This window comes from Lissotriton helveticus, chromosome 7 (genome assembly GCF_964261635.1).
Source record: "Lissotriton helveticus chromosome 7, aLisHel1.1, whole genome shotgun sequence".
Lineage (NCBI taxonomy): Eukaryota > Metazoa > Chordata > Amphibia > Caudata > Salamandridae > Lissotriton > Lissotriton helveticus.
The window spans coordinates 695,937,344-695,962,316 of NC_136068.1; the positions used below are offsets into that span (position 1 = coordinate 695,937,344).

The 24,973-nt window shown below is 38.7% G+C and overlaps 1 protein-coding gene across 2 annotated transcripts in view; it reads left to right on the forward strand.

Moving 5' to 3' along the window:
• Positions 1-23,083, forward strand: part of LOC144766978 (uncharacterized) — a 353,584-nt gene extending 330,501 nt beyond the window's left edge. For both annotated transcript variants that reach the window (XM_078650650.1, XM_078650649.1), the window contains one exon: positions 19,837-23,083. In XM_078650650.1, the coding sequence (XP_078506776.1) occupies positions 19,837-19,863 (27 nt within the window). In that variant the 3' untranslated portion in view covers positions 19,864-23,083. The remainder of the gene's footprint in view (positions 1-19,836) is intronic.
• Positions 23,084-24,973: the final 1,890 nt, after the last annotated feature.

A 24,973-nucleotide genomic window follows, 5' to 3' on the forward strand; every position in this document is an offset into this window, starting at 1 on the left:
TCTGTTCGCCTTCCATTTTGCCTGAAATTTAGATAAAAAAAATATATATTAGTAGAGATAGGGCACTGTTGGGATTAATTTTGGGCAGTGTATAGTATCAGAGTGGAAGTAGGAATATAAAAAAGTGTATGTGATTTAACGTAAGTAAATTCATAATTATACAAGAGAAGCCTAACTCCATCCATAACTATAACAGAGAAGTCTATCAAAATCTATAACTACTACAGAGGGATAGTATATAACTATCAGAAAAAGTTTACCATATTAACTTATAGTGCACAATATACTTCAGTTTTAAAAATAAAAACTTACCTTTAGATAGAAGTTGAAGGAATTAGTGAAAATCCTATTGAAATGTACACCAAGAAGTAGTAGTCAAAATGGCTGTGTTTTCTTCTCTTCCTTTATATATATTCAGGTATATAACCAATCAAATGTCAGGTAAAAAAAGTAGAAAATGAAAGTAACATTTTAATTGGTTGTCAATTCCAACACTTCAGATGTGTTTTGTGAAGTAATTTACCTCACGGTATTTAGAGAGGTCTACAGGCTAAATGGCTAAATGGAATTCCAATCAAATTTGTGAAAATGGTAGGGATTGGTATGTAGTATGAGCTAGTCTATATTTGGTGAAATTGTCTCCAGTGGCTTTTCTGTGAACTACTTTCCCACCTTTTTTGATGGTGCGCTTCCCAGGGAGCGACCCGGTACGCGAACCGTTGAGTGCCCCGGTTCGCGAACCTTAAGCGTAACGGGAGTCCACCATTTTGTGTTTCGGTCGAATTAAGATACAAGATGGAGGGCAAATAATGTTCAGAATGGGTAGAAGGGGGCACGGTAGACTTATCTTGACCCCCTAGGTTTTGTGAGGGTGGCTGAGGAGGCCCATATGTGCGAAAAAAAACATTTTTTTTTTAAATTTCGCGAGGTTAGCTCCCGGTTCGCGTACCGGGTAGCGCCCCAGGGAGCGTACTTTGTTGAAAATTAGTGAAAAATGTTAGAGTAAAATAATAATTGTGAGTGATCAGATGTAGGGTAGCTCTGAGAAGAGCTTTTGGGTTTATGGTACATTTAGGTACTTATAAGTAGGTACCAATGCACATTCTTAAATTCAGAGTGAAAATTCTGTTGCCCTCATCTGAGAAGTGAACTCCATCTCCTCTGTAGATATCTTGCATGTAGTAACGCAAGTTATTGTTGTACAGGGAGCCCATTCCATGGTCTCTCATGTAAGCTGAAACAGATTTGTTTACATGCTTCCTCGACTTCTCAATTTGTGGACAAAATTGGTTTGACCACCTCCATTTCTGTCTTTGGCATATATTTGAATATACCAAGGCAGTCTGAGGAAAAAGTGCCATTAATTGCTCAAAGGTGTCCTTTAAAAGCATTTCCAGACCTACACCAGTCAAAGTGCCCAAGTCATTACCTCCACAGTGCACAATTAACAGGTCAGGTTTGGGCAAATGCATAAAGGTTTTCACCAATGGTATCAATTGGTGACATTTTAATCCTCTGTGGCCAAACCACTTAATTTCCACATCTTGTAAATTGAGGTTAGGTAAATTCCTGTTTTCAGTGTACCTTTGAGCCCAGTGAATATAACTATGTCCAACAATCCAGACAGAAAACATGGTGAGAGAAGGTTCTCCTGCAGTCAGATGAAGTGTGGCAATGAAATGGCAGTTGAAAAAATGAGAGTTTAAAATGAAAAAAACTGTGGAGTTTCTGTGTTCATGAAGCAGTAACAGTGATTGGTGGATTTTGATTGCTGAAAACAGAAAGTTAGGGTGCACGGATGAGTTATTTGAAAGATGTATTTTGAATGGTCAATAAAAAATCATTAAATGAAAGAATGCACTGGATATGCAGGTGCACTGAGAGTTCAGAGTTCAATTGCAACATTGTTGTGTGAACTTGCAAACACCAGAAGTCTTCCAAGAGGTGGTTGCTATGCAGAAAAGGCATGAAATGGCAGAGGGGGGAAGGGTTTTCATTTGAAAAAAAGTGAGGGAAGAGTTTTGATTGGGTGACATGACAGATATGTGTGAAGAATTACAGCATTTCTGTGCTTTTGATAGCTGCAGACTCTGGAGTGCATACCTTTTGCTCTGCTGAAGACAAATTGGTGTGTTTCTGAGACTGTTTTCAAACTCAAAGTATTTGCTAAGGTGAGAAAATATTTCTTTAATTTAGATAGAGAATAGTGTGCTTTAAGGAGAAAATTATGAATTATGTGGCGCAAATTGCTTGTAAATATGCTCCCACCTGTGCATGGAAAATTTAGATTTTGAATGTTTGTGTTACATAGCCATGCTAAAAGTGATACAAACATGCTGCAAAGGCAATCAAAAAACGCTTTTATGTGTCTTAAGGACATTTTAAGTAATTTTCCCATGTGCAGTGTTTTGAAATTATGATTTGAAAATCGTTTTTGGGGAAAAGGAATTGTTTTTAAATTTATGACAAGGACATAATGGTGTATGCTTCTTTATAAGGCAATTGACTGTCCCTGATGTTATTTTTCCCATTTTAATGTAAGACCTTTCTCTGTGGCGCAAATTGCTTGTAAATATGCTCCCACCTGTGCATGGTAAATTTAGATTTTAAATGTCTGTGTTACATAGCCATGTTAAAAGTGACCCAACCATGCTGGAAAGGCAATCAAAAAACGCTTTTATGTGTCTTAAGGACATTTTAAGTAATTTTCCCATGTGCAGTGTTTTGAAATTATGATTTGAAAATCGTTTTTGAGGTAAAGGAATGTTGTTAAAATTTATGTGCGCCATATGCCCCCAAATTTCTTTTTCAAGGGTGCAGCAGGGTGTTATTGAGACACCCCTGCACCTTTGGAAAAATTCCTAATTTGCGATGAGCAAATTGTTAATCGCAAATTGCACCTTCATTTATATGAGCCTCCTAGCCCATGGAAATGAATGGGTAATTTGCAATTAGCAATTTGCTCATCGCAAATTTGGAATGGTAAAGAATCGCTATTTATTCCTTAAAATTCGCTATTTTGGAAATACAAAATAGTTATATGATACATATGGCGGTTGATGTCTAACAAGATAAGAAGCTTAGGGATACATTTATGATGACTGGCGCAATGAAGTGGACATCACTTACTTCATTGGTAGAGCTTTACATGTATTATGTCCTCTGTATTCTTCATCAAGCGTAACTTTAATCTGCAATCCTGAGTAGGCCTCACCTTAAACAAACCTCTGGATAGGCCACATCTTATTGTCATCCTGAATTAATCATTTAAAATGCTAGGGACAGATTTATGATAGGTGTATGCCTCTTTTGCGCCACTTAGAAAACACTGTCCATGGGGAAATGACTTAAAATGTCCTTAAGACACATGAATGTGTTTTTTTAAAGCGTTTGCAATTTTTTTGGGTCACTTTTAACATGGCTATGTGACTCAAACAGTCAAAATCTAAATTCGCCATGCACAGGTGGGAGCATATTTACAAGGAATGTGCTCCATGGGGAAAGGTCTTATAATGTAATATGGGAAAAATGACATCAGAGACACTGAAATGCCTTATAGAGAAGCATACACCATTATGTCCTTGTCATAAATTTGCAAACCATTACTTTTCCCCAAAAACGATTTTCAAATCATAATTTGAAAACACTGCACATGTGGAAATGACTTAAAATGTCCTTAATTCAAAATTTGCTATTCCTTATTTTGCGATTGCACTGAAGGATTTGCAAATTTTGCGATTCCTTAAATGCAATGTATCAAACAAAAAATATGTAAAAAATGATATTAAGGATTTGGAAACTACCACCAACTTCTAGTTTGTGGTAATTTGCGAATTCTTTTCAAAAAGCATTTTTTTCCAAAAAACAAAAGGTCCCATATGACGCCCATACATGCCCTTAGGGCATGTATGTGTGCCATATGCCCCCAAATTTCTTTTTCAGGGGTGCAGCAGGGTGTTCTTGAGATACCCCTGCACGCTTGAAAAAATTCCTATTTTGTGATGAGCTAATTGCTAATCGCAAATTGCAACCTTCATTCCTATGAGCCTCCTAGCCCATGGAAATGAATGGGTAATTTGCAATTAGCAATTTGCTCATTGCAAATTAGGAATGGTAAAGAATTGCTATTTATTCCTTAAAATTTGCTATTTAGGAAATGCAAAATAGTTTGATGGTACATATGGTGGTTCATCTGTAACAAGATAAGAAGCTTAGGGATACATTTATGATGACTGGCGCAATAAAGTGGACATTACTTACTTCATTGGTAGGCCTTTACATGTATTATCTCCTCTGTATTCTTCATCAAGCGTAACTTTAATCTGCAATCCTGAGTAGGCCTCACCTTAAACAAACCTTTGGATAGGCCACACCTTATTGTCATCCTGGATTAATCATTTAAAATGCTAGGGACAGATTTATGATAGGTGTATGCCTCTTTTGTGCCACTGTGCGTCACTTTTATGATGCAGCGGCGGTGCTAATTTGCAATTAGCAATTTGCTCATTGCAAATTAGGAATGGTAAAGAATTGCTATTTATTCCTTAAAATTTGCTATTTAGGAAATGCAAAATAGTTTGATGGTACATATGGTGGTTCATCTGTAACAAGATAAGAAGCTTAGGGATACATTTATGATGACTGGCGCAATAAAGTGCACATTACTTACTTCATTGGTAGGCCTTTACATGTATTATCTCCTCTGTATTCTTCATCAAGCGTAACTTTAATCTGCAATCCTGAGTAGGCCTCACCTTAAACAAACCTCTGGATAGGCCACACCTTATCGTCATCCTGGATTAATCATTTAAAATGCTAGGGACAGATTTATGATAGGTGTATGCTTCTTTTGTGCCACTGTGCGTCACTTTTATGATGCAGCAGCGGTGCAAAAGATTTGCTATGAGGCGACAAAATTACAAATTGATGCATTTAGGCAGATATGTCATGGTGTAAAAAAAACGTACCACATGAAACCGATGCAGCAGTGATGCAAAAGATGCACCATGTCGCAAGACAGGCCTCACTTGGGGCCATATGTATCAAGCTAATTAGCATTCGCAAAGATCAAAATTCTACGAATTTCAGCCTTTGCGAATGTTAATTAGACAAATGGTATGTATCAAACAAGTTTGATGCAAAATAAGGAGTAGCAAAATTTGCTATTCCTTATTTTGCAATTGCACTGAAGGATTTGCGAATTTTGTGATTACTTAAATGCAATGTATCAAACAAAAAATATGTAAAAAAATGACATTAAGGATTTGGAAACTACCACCAACTTCTAGTTGGTGGTAATTTGTGAATTCTTTTCAAAAAGCTTTTTTTCCAAAAAACAAAAGGTCCCATATGACGCCCATACATGCCCTTAGGGCATGTATGTGCGCCATATGCCCCCAAATTTCTTTTTCAGGGGGTGCAGCAGGGTGTTCTTGAGACACCCCTGCACCCTTGGAAAAATTCCTAATTTGCGATTAGCAAATTGCTAATCGCAAATTGCAGCTTCATTCCTATGGGCCTCCTGCTGCATGGAAATGAATGGGTAATTTGTAATTAGCAAATAGGTCATCGCAAACTAGGAATGGTAATGAATCGCTATTTATTCCTTAAAGTTCGCTATTTAGGAAATGGAAAAAACTTTGATGATACATATGGCGGTTCATCTCCAACAAGATAGGAAGCTTAGGGATAGATTTATGATGACTGGTGCATCACCAGGGATGTGTCAGTCATCCTGCGCCGCTGTTCCGCCACCCATGGTGTGCTGCATTTACAATGCGGGGCATCATGGGGCAAAAATGGCACAGATGCGTGACGTATCTGTGCTGTAAAGGTAGTGATTGCTGGAGTTGTATCGCAAGTGCGATGCAGCTCAAGCAAGGCTCAGGGGTGCCCCATCTCCACAATGTTGCGTCAAGACCTATGCCTGCTTAAAGCAGGCGCAGGGTTTTGACGAAGCTTTCTCCTATCTAATTGTAAATACGGCACAACATGGGTGGCAGAGTAGTGGTGCACGTTAACTGGTGCATGCCTGGGGATGTGCCATTTAACATAAATCTGCCCCTTTACATTTAAGTATGTGCAGGACACACAGAGTCGGTGAGGCTTATCCAAGGTTAAGAAGAGATGAGTCCTGTTCACTGAAAATTTAGACATAGTCTTCACCTGCTCAGCATTGCTGGACATGGCTAAATAATAGCTGCAAAATATTACTCTTGTTAAACAATTTTACTATTATAATCTCTGAGATTTGTCTCTTACTCTGCAACATCTCATTGTTGTTATCTTTCTTTAAAGATAAAGACAACATCAACATGAGCGACAATCTGCAATCAGTTGATTTTGACCTCATCATTGAACTTGTAATTGAAACATCAGTGGATGTTGATCCTTTGGATGATTTAAATCCTGAGGATGAAGAAGAGCGTGATGAGGATGCAGATTTGTCCGAATTATATGACATAGGGTGGGAAGCTGACCTGCTTGAGCCTATGGAAATATAAACATTTATTTTTAAAATTTATAATTAATAAAAAGTAAAAATGTAAACCGTTTAATTTAAAAATAAAGACACCTTCAAAAACAGGTTATGTGTAGTGTCTTCAATAAAATATTAAAATATGCTCATAAAATTAGATCAGATTCACATATAAAATAGCACAGGTAACATAAATATAAATGTCATTTCTTTTCTGCTATTTCTGTATTGTAAATTTGCCAACGACTAAAAAATCTTCTAATTAAAATGTCAAGTAGTGTGTTAAGTTTTTGATCACTGTTATTGATTTACTGTTTGGTAATAATGGTTAATAACATTTTTTATTATATTTTACCACAGATTCAACTGCAGATCATTTCAAGATTTCACCATGCCAACAATAGAAAGACAGAGAAAGGCTGCAAAACGTCAAAGACAGCAGGTGAAAGAAAATAAGCAGCAGTCCTCTAACAAAAAGATTTGTCAAGTCACGAAGAAAGCACCGGGTAAGAGCACAAAATATTTCATAAGAAATATGTGTAGTAAAAAAAATATTACTACAGAAAATGTTTCAGTCCATAAAACGAGAAGGAATTCAAATGGAAAGGAAAGGCCAATCAAAAATGTTACTGCTAGAGCAAGAGATAACTCTGTGCATGATAGTAGAAGGAAACAACAGTTTAGGGAGATTCGTAAACGAATGTTCCGCAACAGGATAATTGGCAATTTGTTAAAAAATATTAAGAAAGGTCAACAGAAACTGGTTTTTTATAAGAGAAAAAAAAAGTTGAGAAAGTTATTGATCAGGCATTTGAAATTAAACGTAAGTTATTTATTTTGATAATCAATAGAATTAGGAAGCTAAACAAGACAATTTATGATTTCAAAAGAAATAGTAGATGGAAGAGAATAGTTAATCGTAGTAATTTTTGTGAAGTTTTTTCTGGAGAATGGATGCATAGTTCAAGCTGTGAGGCATTTTTTAATGAGGAGAGTTATTTCCAGGATAATGATTTGGTGCATGCAGTTGACACCAGTGGTCGTGCTTATGAAGTGAAAGATGGTTGTCCAGTTGAAAAAGAAAAACTTGTGACAACAGAGACAGAAGAGGTGTTAGGTAATGAGGTTTTAGGAAGACGTGCTAAGGGTCCTGTCTACACCTGGAAGTGTAGTAGTATTTGTAGTGTGCGACAGGATTCCATCAATTTGCTTTGTGATTTTGTACGGTCATTTAATAAGAAAAGTTTGAAGCAGAAAATAAGGTTGTTGCAAGAATTAGATCCTTGCAGAGTGAGAGAAGTGACAGGTTTGCATGGTCATTCACTGGCTTGTCTTTCCAGGAGAGTATGCCAGAGTGTTTTTCATCATTTCAGGATGCTAGCAGTGCATCATAATAAAGTGAGGAAATTAGTTAGAATGTTGTATTATGCTAAGAGTCCAGCAATTATGCTTAAACAATTATGCGCTGCTCTTTTGCATGGTTCTGAAGTAGATGTGAAGAATATTTGTGAAGAAATTGAGTTTTGTTACTTTGGAAGTAAAGAGGAGAATGTTGAAATTGACCAAGAAGAAGAGGGTAATGTGGAAGATAGTGTACAGGTTTCCAGTACAGATAATTTCCAGAGGGAAATTGCCACGTTTGAGGTGAAATCAAGTGAGAGGCCAAATTTCACTTGTGTGTGTTGTCGACGCACTTATTATAAGAATCAGACTAAGTTAGTGGATTTATATGCAAAAAGTGAAAGGGAAAATAATAGTGAATGGAAGGATTTCGCAACATACTTGATGGTAGAAAATTGTTTTGATTTGGGATTGGATCAACGTGTGTGTACTTATTGTTGTTGCAAATTAAATCAAAACCAGATGCCTGCTAGAGCAGTTCATAATAATCTGGAATTGGTTGAGATTCCTTCTGAATTGAAGGATTTAAATACTTATGAATCTATTTTGATTCAAAGTATCCATCCCTTTCAGGCTATTGTAAGAATGGAGCCAAAGACAGGGAAATTGCCTCCATCAGATTTACAGAGAGGATTAAAGGGAAGAGTTGTTTATTTGCCTCTAGATTTGAAGAAAAACATTAACACAATTGGAGTAGAAAAAGTGGAAGAGGAACCTCTGGTTATCTTAGTTAATGGGGTTCCGACAAAGAATAAGAAAATATGGCAAGATTTAGTAGATGTTAGGAAAGTTAAAAAGGCAACATTGTATTTGAAAAAAAATAATAAATACTATAAGAATGTATATGTTGCAGAAGAGGAAGTAAGTGAGGAAGAGGATAGCGATTTGTGTGCTGGTCAAATTGAGAAAGTAGAACCCTCTACTAGTGAAGAAATATATGAACATTATAGTGTTCATCCTTTGCATTCCAAGGAAGTCATGGGGAATGCTATTGAGTTGTTTCAAATGAAACAAGCCAAAGGGAGTCCCATTAGTGTTTCGGAGGAAAGTTTGGAAGCTCGGTGTTTCCCACAGCTTTTTCCAACAGGTCAGGGAGGAAGATATGAGCGACCTCATCAAATTCCTGCTTCTGAATACCGGACTTTGCGATTGTATGCAGGAGATGCTAGGTTTCGACAATGCATTCCTTATTTGTTTCATCTCCTGTTTGAAAGCGATCTGTCTGGACTGTCATATGCAGTGAACCACATCTTGAAAAGTGGTATACACATGCAAAACATCTCGGCAAGTGACTTTATGGATAAAGTCAATGTCCAAGACAGTATTTTGGATTCTCACCTGATTAATCTCATGGCGTGTCAGCGTGGTACTAATGAGTACTGGTACCGTCGTCATGGTGATTTAAAATGTATGCTGAGGAACTTAGGTACTCCCACATGGTTCCTCACTCTGAGCTGTGCCGAGTATGGCTGGGAAGACTTACTTGAATTTCTACGAGAGGCAAATGCTAACGTAGATAACATCGAATTCAAGACACCCGGAGAACTGTGCTCTTTGGATCCAGTCAATGTATGTAGGTACTTCAATCATAGATTTGAAGCTATGATGTCTTTCATCATGAATAAGAAGAATCCACCTCTTGGAGAGGTGTTGGATTTCTTCTGGAGAAAGGAGTACCAAGCAAGAGGTGCTCCTCATATACATATGTTGCTGTGGATCAAGGATGCACCTAAATTTGGAACGGATCCAGAAGACTCAGTGATGAGTTTCATCCAACAGTATTCTACGTGTGCTGTTCCAAACGCAAAGGAGAAGAAAAGCCTAAGAGAAAAAGTTCTGCGTTTCCAAAGCCATCGATGTGGAAAGTACTGCCGTCGTAAATTCCGAAACAAGGACAAGTTCTACACCAAATGTCGTTTCGGCTTTCCACGACCGGTGATTTCTAAAGGAAGAGTAAACAGTTTGATGTCTTCGCTGCGACACAATGTCATGAAGAAATCACCTAAAAACACATACAATTTGAAGAGGAACGAAGAGTCCAAGTACATCAATGACTACAACCCGGTGATTTTGTCCATGTGGAATGCTAACATGGATATACAGTTTGTGGCTGATAATTGTATGGCTGTGGCTCGGTATGTGACGTCTTACATCACCAAAAAAGAGAAGACAGAATTGAAGGATATGTGGGAGGACATTTCCCATGAAAAGAGCCTCAGCAAGAAGTTGTACAGTTTCAGTCTGAAGATGTTGTTGCATCGAGAATTCGGAGCGTACGAATGTTCTGACCGGTTGTCTTCAGCAAGTCTCTATGCCAAGTCCAGGAGTATCGTTTGGGCGAGTCTTGGTCTTGCTGCAACGCGTAATCGAGTTCTCAAACCTGTCCGGGAAATTGAGTATTTGGCGGAAAAGGAGCCAAACAGTACCGACATTTTGAAGACCAACATGTTGGATACATATTATCCAAATCGAAGCATTCACCTTGAGAATGTTTGTCTGTATGAGGTTCTTCAAAATTACATATTCAAGAGGAACATCAAAGAAGATACTGAGAAAGGAGTGTATGCTGTAATAGGAAGTGAGGGATGTCTGGTCAAGCAAAGAAAATGCCACTTGGTAAACCATCGAAAATTGAGTGGCGAATCTCCTGAAAAAAAGGAGTTTTTCTATTTAGCACTTTTGCAACTTTTCAAGCCTTGGCGTGCAGAAGAGGAACTGCTTGGAGATTTTCTCTGTTACGAAGACTCTTTCAATGCCGCCAAGGAGACCATAGAATGTCCTGCTTTTCCCAAATATGTAGAAATGTTGAATGCGGAAATTGAGCAGGAAGCAACGATTGCAGCCGAGATTGCCAGAGACAGTTCTCAGGACAGTCAGAGTTCTGCTTCATTGAGTCAGGATCCACTAGGAGGACCTGTTATCGAAAATGAAGCTGCCACTGCTATGAATGAAGTGGAAAGAGCCATGGCACATGCTCAGGAGGATGCGGTTAACTTAGAAGAGTTGGAAAGACAACTCAACGTTGAGCAGAGGAAAATATATGATGAAGTTACCATGCAAATTGATCATGGATTAAGTCATGATAAGAAAGAGTGCTCATGTACGTCGTTGAAGCCTGTCCGACTGTACGTGAGTGGAGAAGCGGGAACTGGAAAAGTTTCCTCATTAAAGCAATTTCATGCTATTTGCAGGAAAGGACAGAGTCATCGCTGTCTTGTGTTGTCACTGCTCCAACTGGACTGGCAGCACATAATATTAAAGGGATTACTTTACATCGTTTACTGATGCTGCCAGTGGAGCATGACAACAAATTACAATATCACAAGCTATCTGGAGATGCTTGTTTTGAAGTTTCAAGAATCTTGAGAAAAATGAAACTTCTTATCATTGACGAAGTAAGCATGGTTTCCAATGTCATGCTTGCCTTTGTGCATTTGAGAATGCAAGAAGTTCTCAAAACAGAGTATGATGTGTTATTTGGTGGCAAACACATCATTGTTTTTGGAGATCTTCTGCAGCTGACACCAGTGAAAGGGCAACCTGTGTTCAAAATGCTCACGCATGAAGATACCAGGAAGTGCCTAGGCAGCATTGGCAACGTCAATATATGGTTAAACTTCAATTATGCTGAACTGCATGAAAATATGCGTCAGGCGAAGGATGAAGTTTACAAGACTATTCTACAAGATGTTAGAATTGGAAAAGTGACCGAGCATGGGAAAGAAGCTTTACATGCACGATTACTGTCAAATTTATATCCAGAACAAGATGTTGTGCCTGAGAATATTTTTCAGAAAATTACTGAGAAGAAATCTGGAATATGTTTGATGCCAACTCTTGCAGAATGTGCCAAATTTAACAACAAAATGTTGCATTTAGAAAAGCAAGAGATTGTGAAACTGGAAGCTATTGACAGAGTAGAGCATATGGGATCAACAATTATTTTGTCTGAGAATCTGAAAACAAAATTGGATTCATTAGAGAAGAGTATATCTAAAACTGCAGGTTTTAAAAAGACTCTGAATGTGTGCTTGAACTGCCGTATAATTTTAAGAAGGAATTTACATGTTGAAAGAGGTCTGGTAAATGGATCAATGGGTAATGTTGTTGATTTTGTGAAATACAGAAATAGAGATGGAATTGAATTTTTAAAAATTAAATTTGATGGCATTGAGGAAGTACAGCTAATTGCTCGTTGTTCTGCTAGATTTTTGCTTGTAAAAGACTTATATGTTCGCCGTAAGCAGTTTCCTGTTTGCTTGGCATATGCGGTGACAATCCATAAATCGCAAGGTTTAAGTGTAGACAGTGCATTGGTGAATATTGGCAGTTCTGTGTTCAAGGAGGGTATGGCATATGTGGCATTGTCACGAGTTAGAACTTTATCGGGATTGTACTTGATTGAGTGTGATGTCACAAACATTTGTGCTGATCTAGATTGTGTTAAGGAATACAATAGGTTAAGAAGAGAGTATGCGCCACATTTGCCTCAGTATCCTTTGTTTGAGAAACGTGTGGTAGGCCGGAAACGAAGAAATGTGACCAATACTGGGGAGGTTGTAGCAAAAAGACGAAAAGTCGATGAACCTAAAATTACAAGCAGAAACAAAAAGGATTCTGTTGAAGATGTTGTTGGTTTTCAATTTGAAAACAGTTCTGGTGTCAACTGCTATGCTAATTTAGTGGTTAATGTTTTGTTTTCTCTAGAAAATGTAAAAGAAGAGATTGTGGTCAATTCTGATCAAAGATTTTGCAGTTTGTTAAATTCTGTGTTAGAGAAATGTAGCACTGATAGAAGAAACATAGAAAGTGTGTCTGAAATTCGAAATCTGTTAGACAGATGTTCAGGCCAAACACAATTCTCTCAAAATATTCAGCAAGATTGTCAGGAGTTTTTAATGTATATGCTTGATGTATTACATGCTGAAGGTGTAGATGTAGATCAGCTGTTTGGGCTTTCTTATCAATTGCAGCATGACTGCGAGAACTGTATGGTATCAAGTACTACTAGTGTAGACTCAGAAAGATTTATATATTTAACTTTGCCAGACAGTAAATCAGTCTCCTTTAATAAGCTAGTAAAAGCAGCTGATCACAACATGGAGTGTAGCCAATGTAAATCTGAAATGATGTCCACATTATTTATACGAACATATGGCCAGTATGTCATTTTAATGTTCCAACGATGTAGGCCTGATGGAACAAAATTGACAACTTTAATTAAAAATTTTGTAGCTTCGCAGTTGTCAATATCAGGAAGGACTTTTGTAACTGCAGCAATTATATATCATGACGGCCCTTCAATAACATCAGGACATTACACAGCTTATTTAAAGTCTAGAAATGGCTGGTCATTCTGCAATGATTCTGTTTTAATTTTCAAAAAAAAATTGCCGTATGACCTTAAAAACTCTTACCTGGTGTTTTTAAAACCAAAATTTTAGGGAAATAATCTCGGGATGTGCTCTGTGGAATTTCAAGAAGTTCTAATGGCTCCTACACAATTTGGCCTTGAGGACAAGTGTAGTTCAGAGACATAACTTCTAACCATAGGACTGGACGTCATGGAGAAATACGTGCACTTTGAATGAGTTCAGAAAAACTGTTTCTTTTTATAAGCTAATTGAAGCAGCCAATCAAAACATGGAGTAGAGGGAATGTAAGTCTGCAATGCTTTCTACTGTTTTACATTGCTTTGTGATTAAAAGTGATGTAGAGAATTAAATAATTGTAGTAGTCATAGAGGTAGTGTAAGTCTGCTTCATAGTAAGCAGTATCAGTGTCATAGGAAATGTAGAACATGACTGAGCAAGAAGGGGAAGATATTACTATTCCAGGATTGTGAAAATGATCTTCAACATTTTAATTCTGAAAGTTGCGGAAATGCCAAATGACGGGATTGGCTTACAAGAAATCCAAGAGTTATAAATGGCTCTGACCAGATTTGGCCTTGTGGAAACTTGTGGTAGAGAGCAAGAAGTCATTTATTGCATGTAACGTGTTTTTAAAAACGATGGAGATTTTCTTTCAGAAAGTGGCGGGCTGAAAGTAATAACAGCACAAAAGAGTGTAAGCTGTTCATAGGACATCCTTGGACGTCATGGAAAGTAAGTTAACTTTAAGGAGTTCTGAATTTTGATTTCTTATGTTGTATGGGTTTTTTAAACACAATCATTTTGATTGTGTTTTTTTTTCCCCGCTGTTATATGATGAATACCTTCAAGTCACTGTTTTTAGTGAATTTTCATACATTCTGAGAACAGCAAAAATAAACCATTTAACATGTATAATTAATTCTGTACTGTTTGCATTTATGATGTATATGTAGAACTGTGTAGGAGGCATGGAGAAGGTGAGGCTTCTGTAAGTGTCAAAGTTGTTGCATGCAGTGCTGCACTTCTGCGTATTCTTTCATATGCTAGACTACATCTGCACAATGAGATACCTAAGCAAGGGAAACACAAGTGATGTGATTGTGAAATGAGCAAAATAAATTGCACGTATTTCAATTACATCACCTGTGTTTCCTATCATTACGAATCACATTGTGCAGATCAAGTTTAGGTCTGTCCAGGGAAACATAGGAGGTTTGGACTTTGTTGAAGAGTGCAGTGGACATGTCTCACTTCATTGGTAGACCTTCACATGTATTATCTCCTCTGTACTCTTCAACAAGTGTAAATCTCATCTGCAACCCTGAGTAGGCCTCACCTCAAACAAACCTCTGGATAGTAGACATCTTATTGGCATCCTGAAGCAATTATTTAAAATTTTAGTGTCTTGCGACACTTTTCTGAAACAACAGCAATGCAAAAGATGCACCATGTTTTAAGATAGGCCTCACTTCATCTGCATCAAGATACTGTTAGTTTAAAATGTATATCTTTAGGACTGTGTAGGGGGCCTGGAGAAGCAGAAGCTTCTGTAAGTGTCAAAGTTGTTGAAAAACTGTTTGTCCTTCAATCTTTTCCCTTGTCTTTTCTAATTTTTAAATACATGTTTTAATATTTTTCAAATGTTTGTTCTCTCTTTCACAGATTGAAAGTATAAAAACAAAAAGTGAGTAATTTAACGACAATTATAAGGTAAATATTTTGTACTCTTTTCGTTACATTTCTATCACATTTAACTACTATTAGTTCCACTGCTTCATTTCTTTAACCCTCAGTTTCCTGCCTTTGCTACTTCCCTCATTCCTTTCTCTATTACCTACTTACTCAACTCCTTCCACTCTTTTTCTCAGTCCCTCTCTTCTCATAGTTCCTCACTCTTGTTCACTCACTCCGTCTCTATTACTCTTAGTGTCTTTGACTGATCACTCTATCACTACTTGTTCATAATGCTTTCTCTGTGTAGTTGAAGCACACTAAGGGGAATATTATGAACACAGCCAATAAAATTATTGCTCTTTTTATTGGCAGAAAACTGGTGCAAAAGTGGTTTTAGCGGCAGTTTTCTGCCACAAAAGCAGCTTTAGCGACACATTTCTGCCAATAAAAGCTGCAAAACTTTTATTGCCTATGTTGATGATATGGCTCTATGTTACTTACATTTCTTTGCTGTTTCAATTAATCTTTTTCTGTTATTTTTTGTTTTCTGTTTTCTATTTTTTCTCTCTGTTATTCCTCATGTTTTAATCTTATTTTGAACATTCACTCACATTCTCCAAGAAACTCTTCTTTGTTAATGTTATACTCTCTTTTTTTTTCTTTCACTTCGTTATCTATTTTGTTTTTCACAATTATACCCTCTTCTGTCTTTTCTTCGGTAAATAGATCTATTAAACAGTATCTCTTCTTTACTCCCTATAGCTGTCTTTCTTTTAACATCACTCTCTGTTTACTTTCCTTATACTTACACTTTTTTTTTTTAAATTTTTTTTGGTTAGCTCCCGGTCCGCGTACCGGGAAGCTAACCCGGGAGCGAACCAAAAGAAATAGAGCTTGCCAGAGTGCTAAACATTCTAGCAATTTTTTTTGAAAGGGAAGGTAGTTCTGAAAAGAACTTTTTTTGTAATATTTTTGTTGTTTTATATTTTTTTTTTATTTTTTGAATTTTTTTTGTTTTTTTTGTATTTTTTGAACGATTTTATATATTTTTGGGTTTTTTTTGGGGGGGGGAAACAACAAAAAACAGGCGTTGAAAAGGGCTCAACAGGAGCAAAAAAAAATTACTGGGGGCGGTTAGGGCAATCATGGTGTTCATACGCCAGGTTGAGTGCATTGATGCTCATGTTGCCACAAGCTAATAATGCACGACAGTGCATACATAAGTGAATCATGTGCCCAAAATTTTCTTGAATATTTGGCACAGTTTCCCGTGCCTCTTCTGGTGTTAGAGAAATCGGTATTGTTGGTCTGGCCACAGGAGTTGGTCTTGGATTGTCCTGCATATCCCTTATTTCCGCCCGGCTGTAATTTAGTGGATGCTTCCTTGTCATGTGCCTGTGCATTGTGTGATTTCCATAGCTATATTTTTTGTCCGTCCCTCTGGACAATTGTTCTTTGCATATGCGGCAGGTGACATACCTCGCATTGACTTTTTTTTGGCCAGGAGGGATCGAATAAAACTGCCAGATGAAACTGGCTTTCTTTCTGGAAACCCGGGGCAACTCTTCTAAGAACTGTGGTTCTTCTCCCTCCTCATCCATTTCTTCATCTTCCTCCTCAGTGTTGGTAATGACCTGGGGAGGTGGTCCTCTCTTCCCATGAGGAGGTGGAGGTGGTGGTGGGGGTGCACCAGCTGAAGCAACCAATGAAGCCATTTTCCAACAAGCAAAATAGGTCTTCCTCTCACAATGATGAAAGTCAGAGTGAGGAAAGAAGGAGGGGAAAACAATACTTCTCAACCAATGAAAAGTGTTATTTTTAGGTCACCTGACCTAGCCTTACATCATTATGAAACCAAAAGTGAAATGAACCAATGAAAAGTTTTATTAACAAGTCACATGACCTCTCACGCTCATGTTACGCGCTGCGGAACGCGCCCCGGTTAGCTTCCGGGTCGCTGAGCTTCGCGCCTCGGTCCGCGCCCCGGGACACTTCCGGGTGCGCTAACGCGGTACGTCACAAGACGCATTACGCGGCAACGCGATACGTCGCGCTTTCGCGACGCGCCCCGGTTAGCTTCCGGGTCGCTGAGCTTCGCGCCTCGGTCCGCGCCCCGGTGATGTCATTTGAGATGTCATCAGTGATGTCATCAGTGATGTCATTTGAGATGTCATCAGTGATGTCATCAGTGATGTCACTGACCATGTCATGAATGATGTAATATGTGACATCATCAGCAGTGGATTGCGGGTGCGTGATATATAGTTAGTACAACTAACTATATATGGAATTTCATTGGTTTTGTGTGAGTAAAATAAGGTTTTTTAAATGCTAATTCCTAACTATATATGGTCTATAACTATGGTTTTTTCAGTGAATTTTCAAGGTTTTGTAAATGCTAATTCCTAACTATATATGGTTTATAACCTATGGTTTTTTCAGTGAATATATATATATATATATATATATATATATATATATATATATATATATATATATATATATAAATATATATATATATATATATATATATATATATATATATATATATATATATACATATATATATATATATATATATACACACACACATATATATATATATATATATATATATATATATATATATAATATCTATTTTTATATGGGAGCCACCAACCTCAAAGTTTGAATTTGAATAAATTATTCTTATGTAACTGCTTGCTATTCTGATTCAAGCATGTGAATCTATGAAAGATCCAATACTGTATGAGAAAACGGTTACTTACCTGTAACTTCAGTTATCCAGTATTGGTATCTTTCATAGATTCACATGCGACCCACCCTCCTCCCCTGAGAGGCTTCCCTTAATTATTATCATTACTCTTGTCACTTGTGTTAGAAAATCTGAGGGACTTGCCCCTCTGTGTAGTGTTCTAGAGGGTGCTGATGTCTGATTGGTTGTGTTTTCACTTTGGTTCTTTTAAAAAAAAAAAGGATATGATGGGCTACTGCAGTGACTGTTCAATGCATTTTTGCCTATTATAAGACTAATTCTTCTATTATAAAATTTACTGTGCGACTTCCACTCGATGGCAGGGATGATTCAAGCATGTGAATCTATGAAAGATACCAATACTGGATAACTGAAGTTACAGGTAAGTAACTTGTTTTCTTCTGTAGTGGCTCACTTGCTGGATGACCTATCCTCGCTCCGCCAGTTGGAAGAGAGAGAGTGTTGAAGGAGGTGCGCGGTTAAATACTCGCACGTATTTGAGCTGGTTCGGGACCTCGGCAATTACAAGGTTATCAGGAACCAGTCAGCTGCCGGGGCGGTGGAGGCAGGGTCACTGGTCAGCTTAACGGAGAGCGGGCCAGTATGTGCATCTGGGGTGACATGTTGAGTGTGGCCTGCTACCGTGAGGGTAAAGGTAGCTGGGGTGAGTCCAGGACGCTTGCGCTTGTGAAAACGTGAGCGCCATCCTGGAACTGGTGTTTAGAGCTGGGCAGCTCAATAGAGAGTGAGACAAAATGTGCTTCTCGTGTGCCATGTTAGGAGTAGCCCTCTATCGTCAAAGTAAAAGGTAAAGATAGTCAGTGTCAGTCCGGGGAGCTTGTGTCTACTAAAAAAGGAGAGCGCCATCACGAAACTCATGTCTGTTGAAAAGTGAGCGCCATCACAGAACTGGCTGCTTGTGAACAGAATGTTAGAGGCAAGGGGGTAAGTATCGTCTCAATACGGGCCTCTCCATAGGGGAGGGCCGACACGGCGAAATGTCAGGGGCACCAGACAAGTCAGTGTGAGTCCCAGTGTGACATCGGGGCAATGAAAGTTCCGTAATGGTGGTCAATGGTCATATTAATATCGCGGACGGCAGAGGCTGAAGGTAATGGCCCCTGTGAAGTATAGAAAGCATCACTCAAAATGACAAATGGTCACTGGAGGTGGAAGGGTCGGAAGGACATTGAAGGATCCACCTCAGGGTGGCCAACCTACTGAATTAAGGCCAATCAAGAGCAGTAGAGTCAAGCCCCCCTGTAGATTCTCAAGCCATGTGATGTACCACCGTTGCTGTCTGGATTCAACAGCATACAGAGATGAGGCAGTGGTATAAGCGGTGGTACGTCATTTCTTTCAATAAGGTGACCCTTTTTTGTTCTCATTGTCTCCCAACATTCGCTAACAACTGTAGACTGTGAATTTACTGCTCACTGTACTGTTCTGGTTCAAGTATGTGAATCTATGAAAGATCCAGTACTGGAGAAAGAAAATCTTACTTACCTTTAACTGTAGTTCTCCAGTATTGGTATCTTTCATATACACGGTCCTCCCTATCTCAGACTCAGCCATGTTATATTATTCTTCAATACATATGCTACGAAATCAATCCATGGTGACCTGGATAGTGGAGGGTGAAAGCTTTGTTATGTGCTGATTGGCTGAAGTTCAGACCTTTTAGAATGATGTAAATTGGCTGCTTCTGTGACCATGATAAAGCTTTTCTGTCTATATTTAATATTGCATGACTCTCTGTATTTACCGCGGGACTTCCAGTTTGACAGGAATGGTTCAAGCATTCAAGAATGTATGAAAAATATCAATACTGGAGAACTACAGTTACAGGCAAGTAACTTTTTGTTTATATTGTATTCCTGTCCATTTGCCATCCTGAAGCTAGCCTGTTGGATTATCAGAACAATAAGATATGACTATTGAAGACCCCCTACATACATATTTATGCTGATGGCTACTTATTTTGACAAGTGGTGTATGGCAAGAAAGTGACCGTTGTTATATTTAACCTCTAACAATATTGCTTAAACGTTCGATAAATCTTCAGTAATGAATGAATCAATTTAATTGTGGCTGTAACAGTTTTGACACTGCTACAATTAAGTCATGTCTTGCCACTGTTTTGTTTTTTATAGAATGACCCTGTGTTTGGATGGGTGTAGAGAATAACAGAAGGGAAGACTGAGGAAAAACCTTCAATGCCCTCATTTGGAAATAATGAACAACCCTGGGATTCATTTTGTCACTTAAAGGCTACATTTACGGAACATGTGTAATTCCTATGCTTATCAATAACTAGGCTTGTCAGACTTTTATTATGAGAAAACAATATTTCTACATTAATACGTCTGCAGCTTTGTCTGTGAAATAATAGGTACAAAAATGACATCTAACCAGAGTATACTTATTTTTTCTTACTTTGTTCAAATAAAAGGCATTGTATTAATAACCTGGTAAATATATTTCTTTGATCATTTTATGTAAGTCCTATCTTAATTATATTTTTTCCCCATGTGGAATTTGGGGGAAGCCTGCACCCGGGAAGAAAAGTACTGGAGCTACTTTACTATAGAGGCATGTCTAACAATTTTGAAATATAGGGACCTGAGCGTCCTGCCTATATCTAGGCCACCATATCTTAAGTTCTGCCTGCTTGCAGATGCATGGTCGTTTGTATTAACCCATGAAGCAGGGCATCTTGATACAGCATGCAACTTCAATTACAGGATCAAGTGGGTTACTCTTTTCCAAATCTATTCCCCTTTTTAATAGCGAAGGCTTATGCCTCATCACTTGGTATTTAAGCACTGCACATTGTCATCGGCCATTTGCAACTGATTAACCACATAACGTATGCCCCCATTGCTTGGGTAACAGCCTTTCACTGTTCGCTTTTTATTGTACTATGGGTACAATGTCCCGCCAAAACTGTCAGAAATAGAACACCTCAGTCCTTTTGGTGACATTGGGGTTGATCACTTAACAATAAACTTCAAGTGGTTAATGGAAATGCGCTGAAACTCAATGTAGGACTGAGTTCCCTTTCTGGCAGTGAGGCAAATTTTTCATGGGCCATGTCCCTTCTGCATGAAAGCCACCCTCACAGGGGGAGCAGCGTAATTTTAGCTCGACCCTTACATGTCACAAAATTGAAAGAGTTACGTGCACTTACCAGCATATATTCTGTGTCTAACTTTATTAATGATAAGTGAAGTATTTCAATGTATCACTGAATTGCATTCACTGTAGAAACAAGAGATTTATAAACTTGGGCACTTTAATGTTTAGCTTTACCATGAACAAAATGTCTTTTTTTGTAGATATTTATGCTTATGTTTCAAGTTATATTGCATTAATTTGAAAACGGTTCGGGAATAATTTTGTTTAATGTATTTGATGGCATTTTTCTTATTGATGTTTCTAAGCTTACTTTATATTTTGTATATGATTCTTGTGAAATTTTTACCTGTGGACCCTTTATGGCCATCTTTTTATGCTGAATAAAGAAATTCAAATTCGAATCATATTCTCTGTAGAAACTAGAGATTCATGATTCAACCTTAATTTTTGGCTTAACCATGAATGAAATGTAGTTTTCATACATATTTACACTTCAGTTTCAAGTTATGTTAAATTTATTTGAAAGGACTTTACACAATGTAAGCGTGAACCTATTTATATTCATATTGCTGCATTTATTTTGACGTTATTCATGTACTATAACCATGTAATCAGAGTGCACATTTTAGTGTTTAACATTGCTAATTTAGCTAGTTCTGAATCTGAAATGCAATTTGGTCGCCTTGCATGTTCTGTCCTTTGCAGATGCGGTTCGAAGGCTTCCTTAGTTACAGAAAGGAGTATTGTGTATTATTGATAGCGAGGCCTGAGAAGAAAATCTTGGCAGAGACGCGAGGAGCTAATGAATGATGGAAAGGTATCTATTCATCGTCTTTCTGCCATGGTGTTCCATCCAAGGCCATGTGAATATCAACGTTTCATGAGATGCAAAATTTTGACGATGTTGCCAATGGGCACATTTAGTACAATTCTACTTGTTACTATGAGAATGTATCTGTATGGTTTAAGTAATGTATGCACTGTTAGAGTTTAGACCAGAGCTTTTAGACTTGGAGAGGTACAAACATCTTGCTTGCCCTATTCTTGAGAGAGTAAAGCTAGATACTGAACACTTGTCCTCTGTTAAAGGTTTTCTCCTGAAATGCTCGCTATGCTCACACCTTCCGATTACACTGTCCTATTTATTCAATTCCTTAAGATTTCCCATTCTTTATCCATCCTCGGACTAAACCTAGAGCCCTGATTAGATGACTTTTACCCTTTTGCCATTTGTACTCATTTGGCTGCATTTGTCACATTTTGATGCTATTGAGCTGGATTTAGTTTGTTGACTAACGCCTTCTTTTGAACTCTGTATCGGAGCAATGCTTTATATTTGCATCGATTTGAATTTACTACTGATTGTAATAAATCACTTTGATTTTAGTTAGTGATTCCTTATTTTGTGGCGAAGTGGGTCACAGGAATTTGAATTGTTTTGTTGAATACTAACTCTCTTTTTCCTTTGCCAACCACAAAGGCCTGTTGCATGGAAATTGTTACCACGTGCTAACCTGCCATCAAGGTGAAAGCAGAGGACGGTTGGTTGCTGAGGTAAAGAGAGTTATAGTATCCCATTCTACATTGCCCAAACCCAGTCTGAGTCCCTTAAGCCCATGTCTTGCAGACGATTTGTGGAGTTCCAGCAGTTTGAGAGACACTTGTGACCGTGGAGGAGTGAGTATTAATAGGGTTTTACATTGCTATTGTTCATGTCTAGCTTGCTGTGTTAAGTGGAGATTGTGTTCCGTGATGCAGTAATGTTTTGTCATGTGAGTGAGTGAGTGTAGCATTTGGTGTAAAGAAGTTGAAGTTGTTATCGGGCTCGACGTAGATCCCAGGATAATATTAAAAAGTGTAGAAGACACTATATTGCAAGTGTCTGCTAAGGTCTGTGGTGCTGGTCATGAGACCACGTCAATGGCACAATTAAGATAGGGACATTTATCTTTGTGCGAGAGTAAGGTACGGTTGGTATAGTGGATCATAGTGCACATGTAGAAACTGCATCAATCTGGATGATTCCCACTAGTCGGGGTTCACTTGAGTGTGTTTCTGAGTAGGTCAAAAAGTGTTGCTCTGAATCATTTCTTTTATAATTGAATACTAGCAATTTCTTTAGTGGAGCAGACAAAGTTGTATGTTATAGTTACAATGTGCATTGTTTTGTGTGCCTAATGCTTAGAAGAGTGTGTTCCCGAAAATTGTAAAGGAGGGTTAACTGCTGCGAGGAGTGAGGTTGACGTCACAGTGTGTCACGCTGTGATTAGTTGTTTACGTCATGGAGTTCTGTGCTGGTTTTGGTTGTTGACACCGAACAAGACCTGTGGGGAAAGAAATTATTTCCTGGTTTGAGACAAAAAGATTTACTGTAATTGTTGAATAGTGTTGAACAATTACATTCTTTACAGCTTTACAAGATCTGTTCAGGGGAGATGTGGGAATGCCTATTCAAGAGGGAGAAGACCACCACCTGAAGCTAAGCCTGGACATTATATGACTATAAACTTGGGTCTTCATACATGTATTTATCTTAATCAATGACATAAGATCACTGAGAAATAAGAAACATTGATATTTCCACATTATGGCACATTTAATTTGAGAATAGCTGAAATTTTAGGAAGGATACTGTTGGACCTGCGATAGGCAAGCCCAGCACAAAGGGGGGTAGCTTGGCTTGAGTGACAAGGCGGTAGAAGGCTGTTGTGTTAAGCCGGCTATGACCAAATAATAACTCCCTGCACACCACACAAAAAGAAGAACACCACACCACTGTTATAGAAAAATACGTTTCGTTTATGTAAAAGTTCTCTGGGTTTGAAGGAAGTTCACTTAGGTAATCACATTCACATTTCTTACATGGGTTTGATTAGCTGTGTACTGGTTTCTCAGGAATAAATAGTTGGACTCTAATAAATAAATATACTGGATAAATATCAGGATTCAATACATTAGAATAAATATCAGCAATGACTGGAATAAATATCAGCAATGACTGGAATAAATATCAGCAATGACTGGAATAAATATCAGTAATGACTGGAATAAATATCAGCAATGACTGGAATAAATATCAGCAATGACTTGAATAAATATCAGCAATGACTGGAATAAATATCAGCAATGACTGGAATAAATATCAGCAATGACTGGAATAAATATCAGCAATGACTGGACAGTTTCCTAGCAGGTTAGATACTGATCGTTTCACATAAATATCACAGGGTCATTCTGGTATCGCTGCCACCAATTAATCACTTTCAGGGTAAACACATTACGTTTGTCATTCAATGCGGAATGCGTGCTCTTACAGTTTTTTAAGTGTTCACGGGTTCGGGCTCTCTGGGCACAAGATACGCGTGATAATCCCTTAGTTGCACTCACAACTCATTGCGCGTATATCTGGAAGATAAAGGCATAAAATGACTACGGCAATTACACTCCGCGGCCAGCCGGTTCAATGCTACTGCTGCCGGAGGAGTCTGTGCGCTTCTGTCAGCGCAGACGGGGTTTCCGAAGGCGGCTCCAGTTCACGAGTCTTGGGACCGTCGAACGGGCTGCCGGAGGGGCCAAAACACCTGCGCGCACAGTTCAAAATGAGACCGCATCACAGTTCCACAACAACGCGGCAACTTCAGGGGTAGAGACGGCCCACCTCACTTCGGCGGCGCCGGTAAGTGCTCCAGTCAGTATGGCACTTCTCCCAAGGGCGAAGGGGGGTTCCAGGGGCTCCGCGATCCTCCCTCCGAGTTCACTCACGGGGGGGGTTCCCGCCCACACACCAGCTCCCAAGTCACTCGGGCAGGGCAGAGACAGTAATCTCGCCCAAATGAAGGCCAGCCTTTCCCCGCCCCAGCGCAGCACCTCACCTTCTATCCGCAAACAGCGCGTCGACGGCGGTGGGTTCGGAGACGTCCGAACGCCCGCCAGGAGGCACTTAAGTTGAAGGTGGCACTTTTAAGAGTTGCAGTTGCGATCTCACCACTGGGGGGAGGGGAGGCTCTAACTATGGCCAAAGTCTCTGAGGGGCAATTGGGCACTCGCTGACCAGGCGCTGAAGGCTAGAGGTCACTGCTCACGCTTCTGACTGGAACGCCAGTCAGGGTCCACGCCCGCACCCTCTGCTGCTCTTCTGCCTGCGCTATCAGC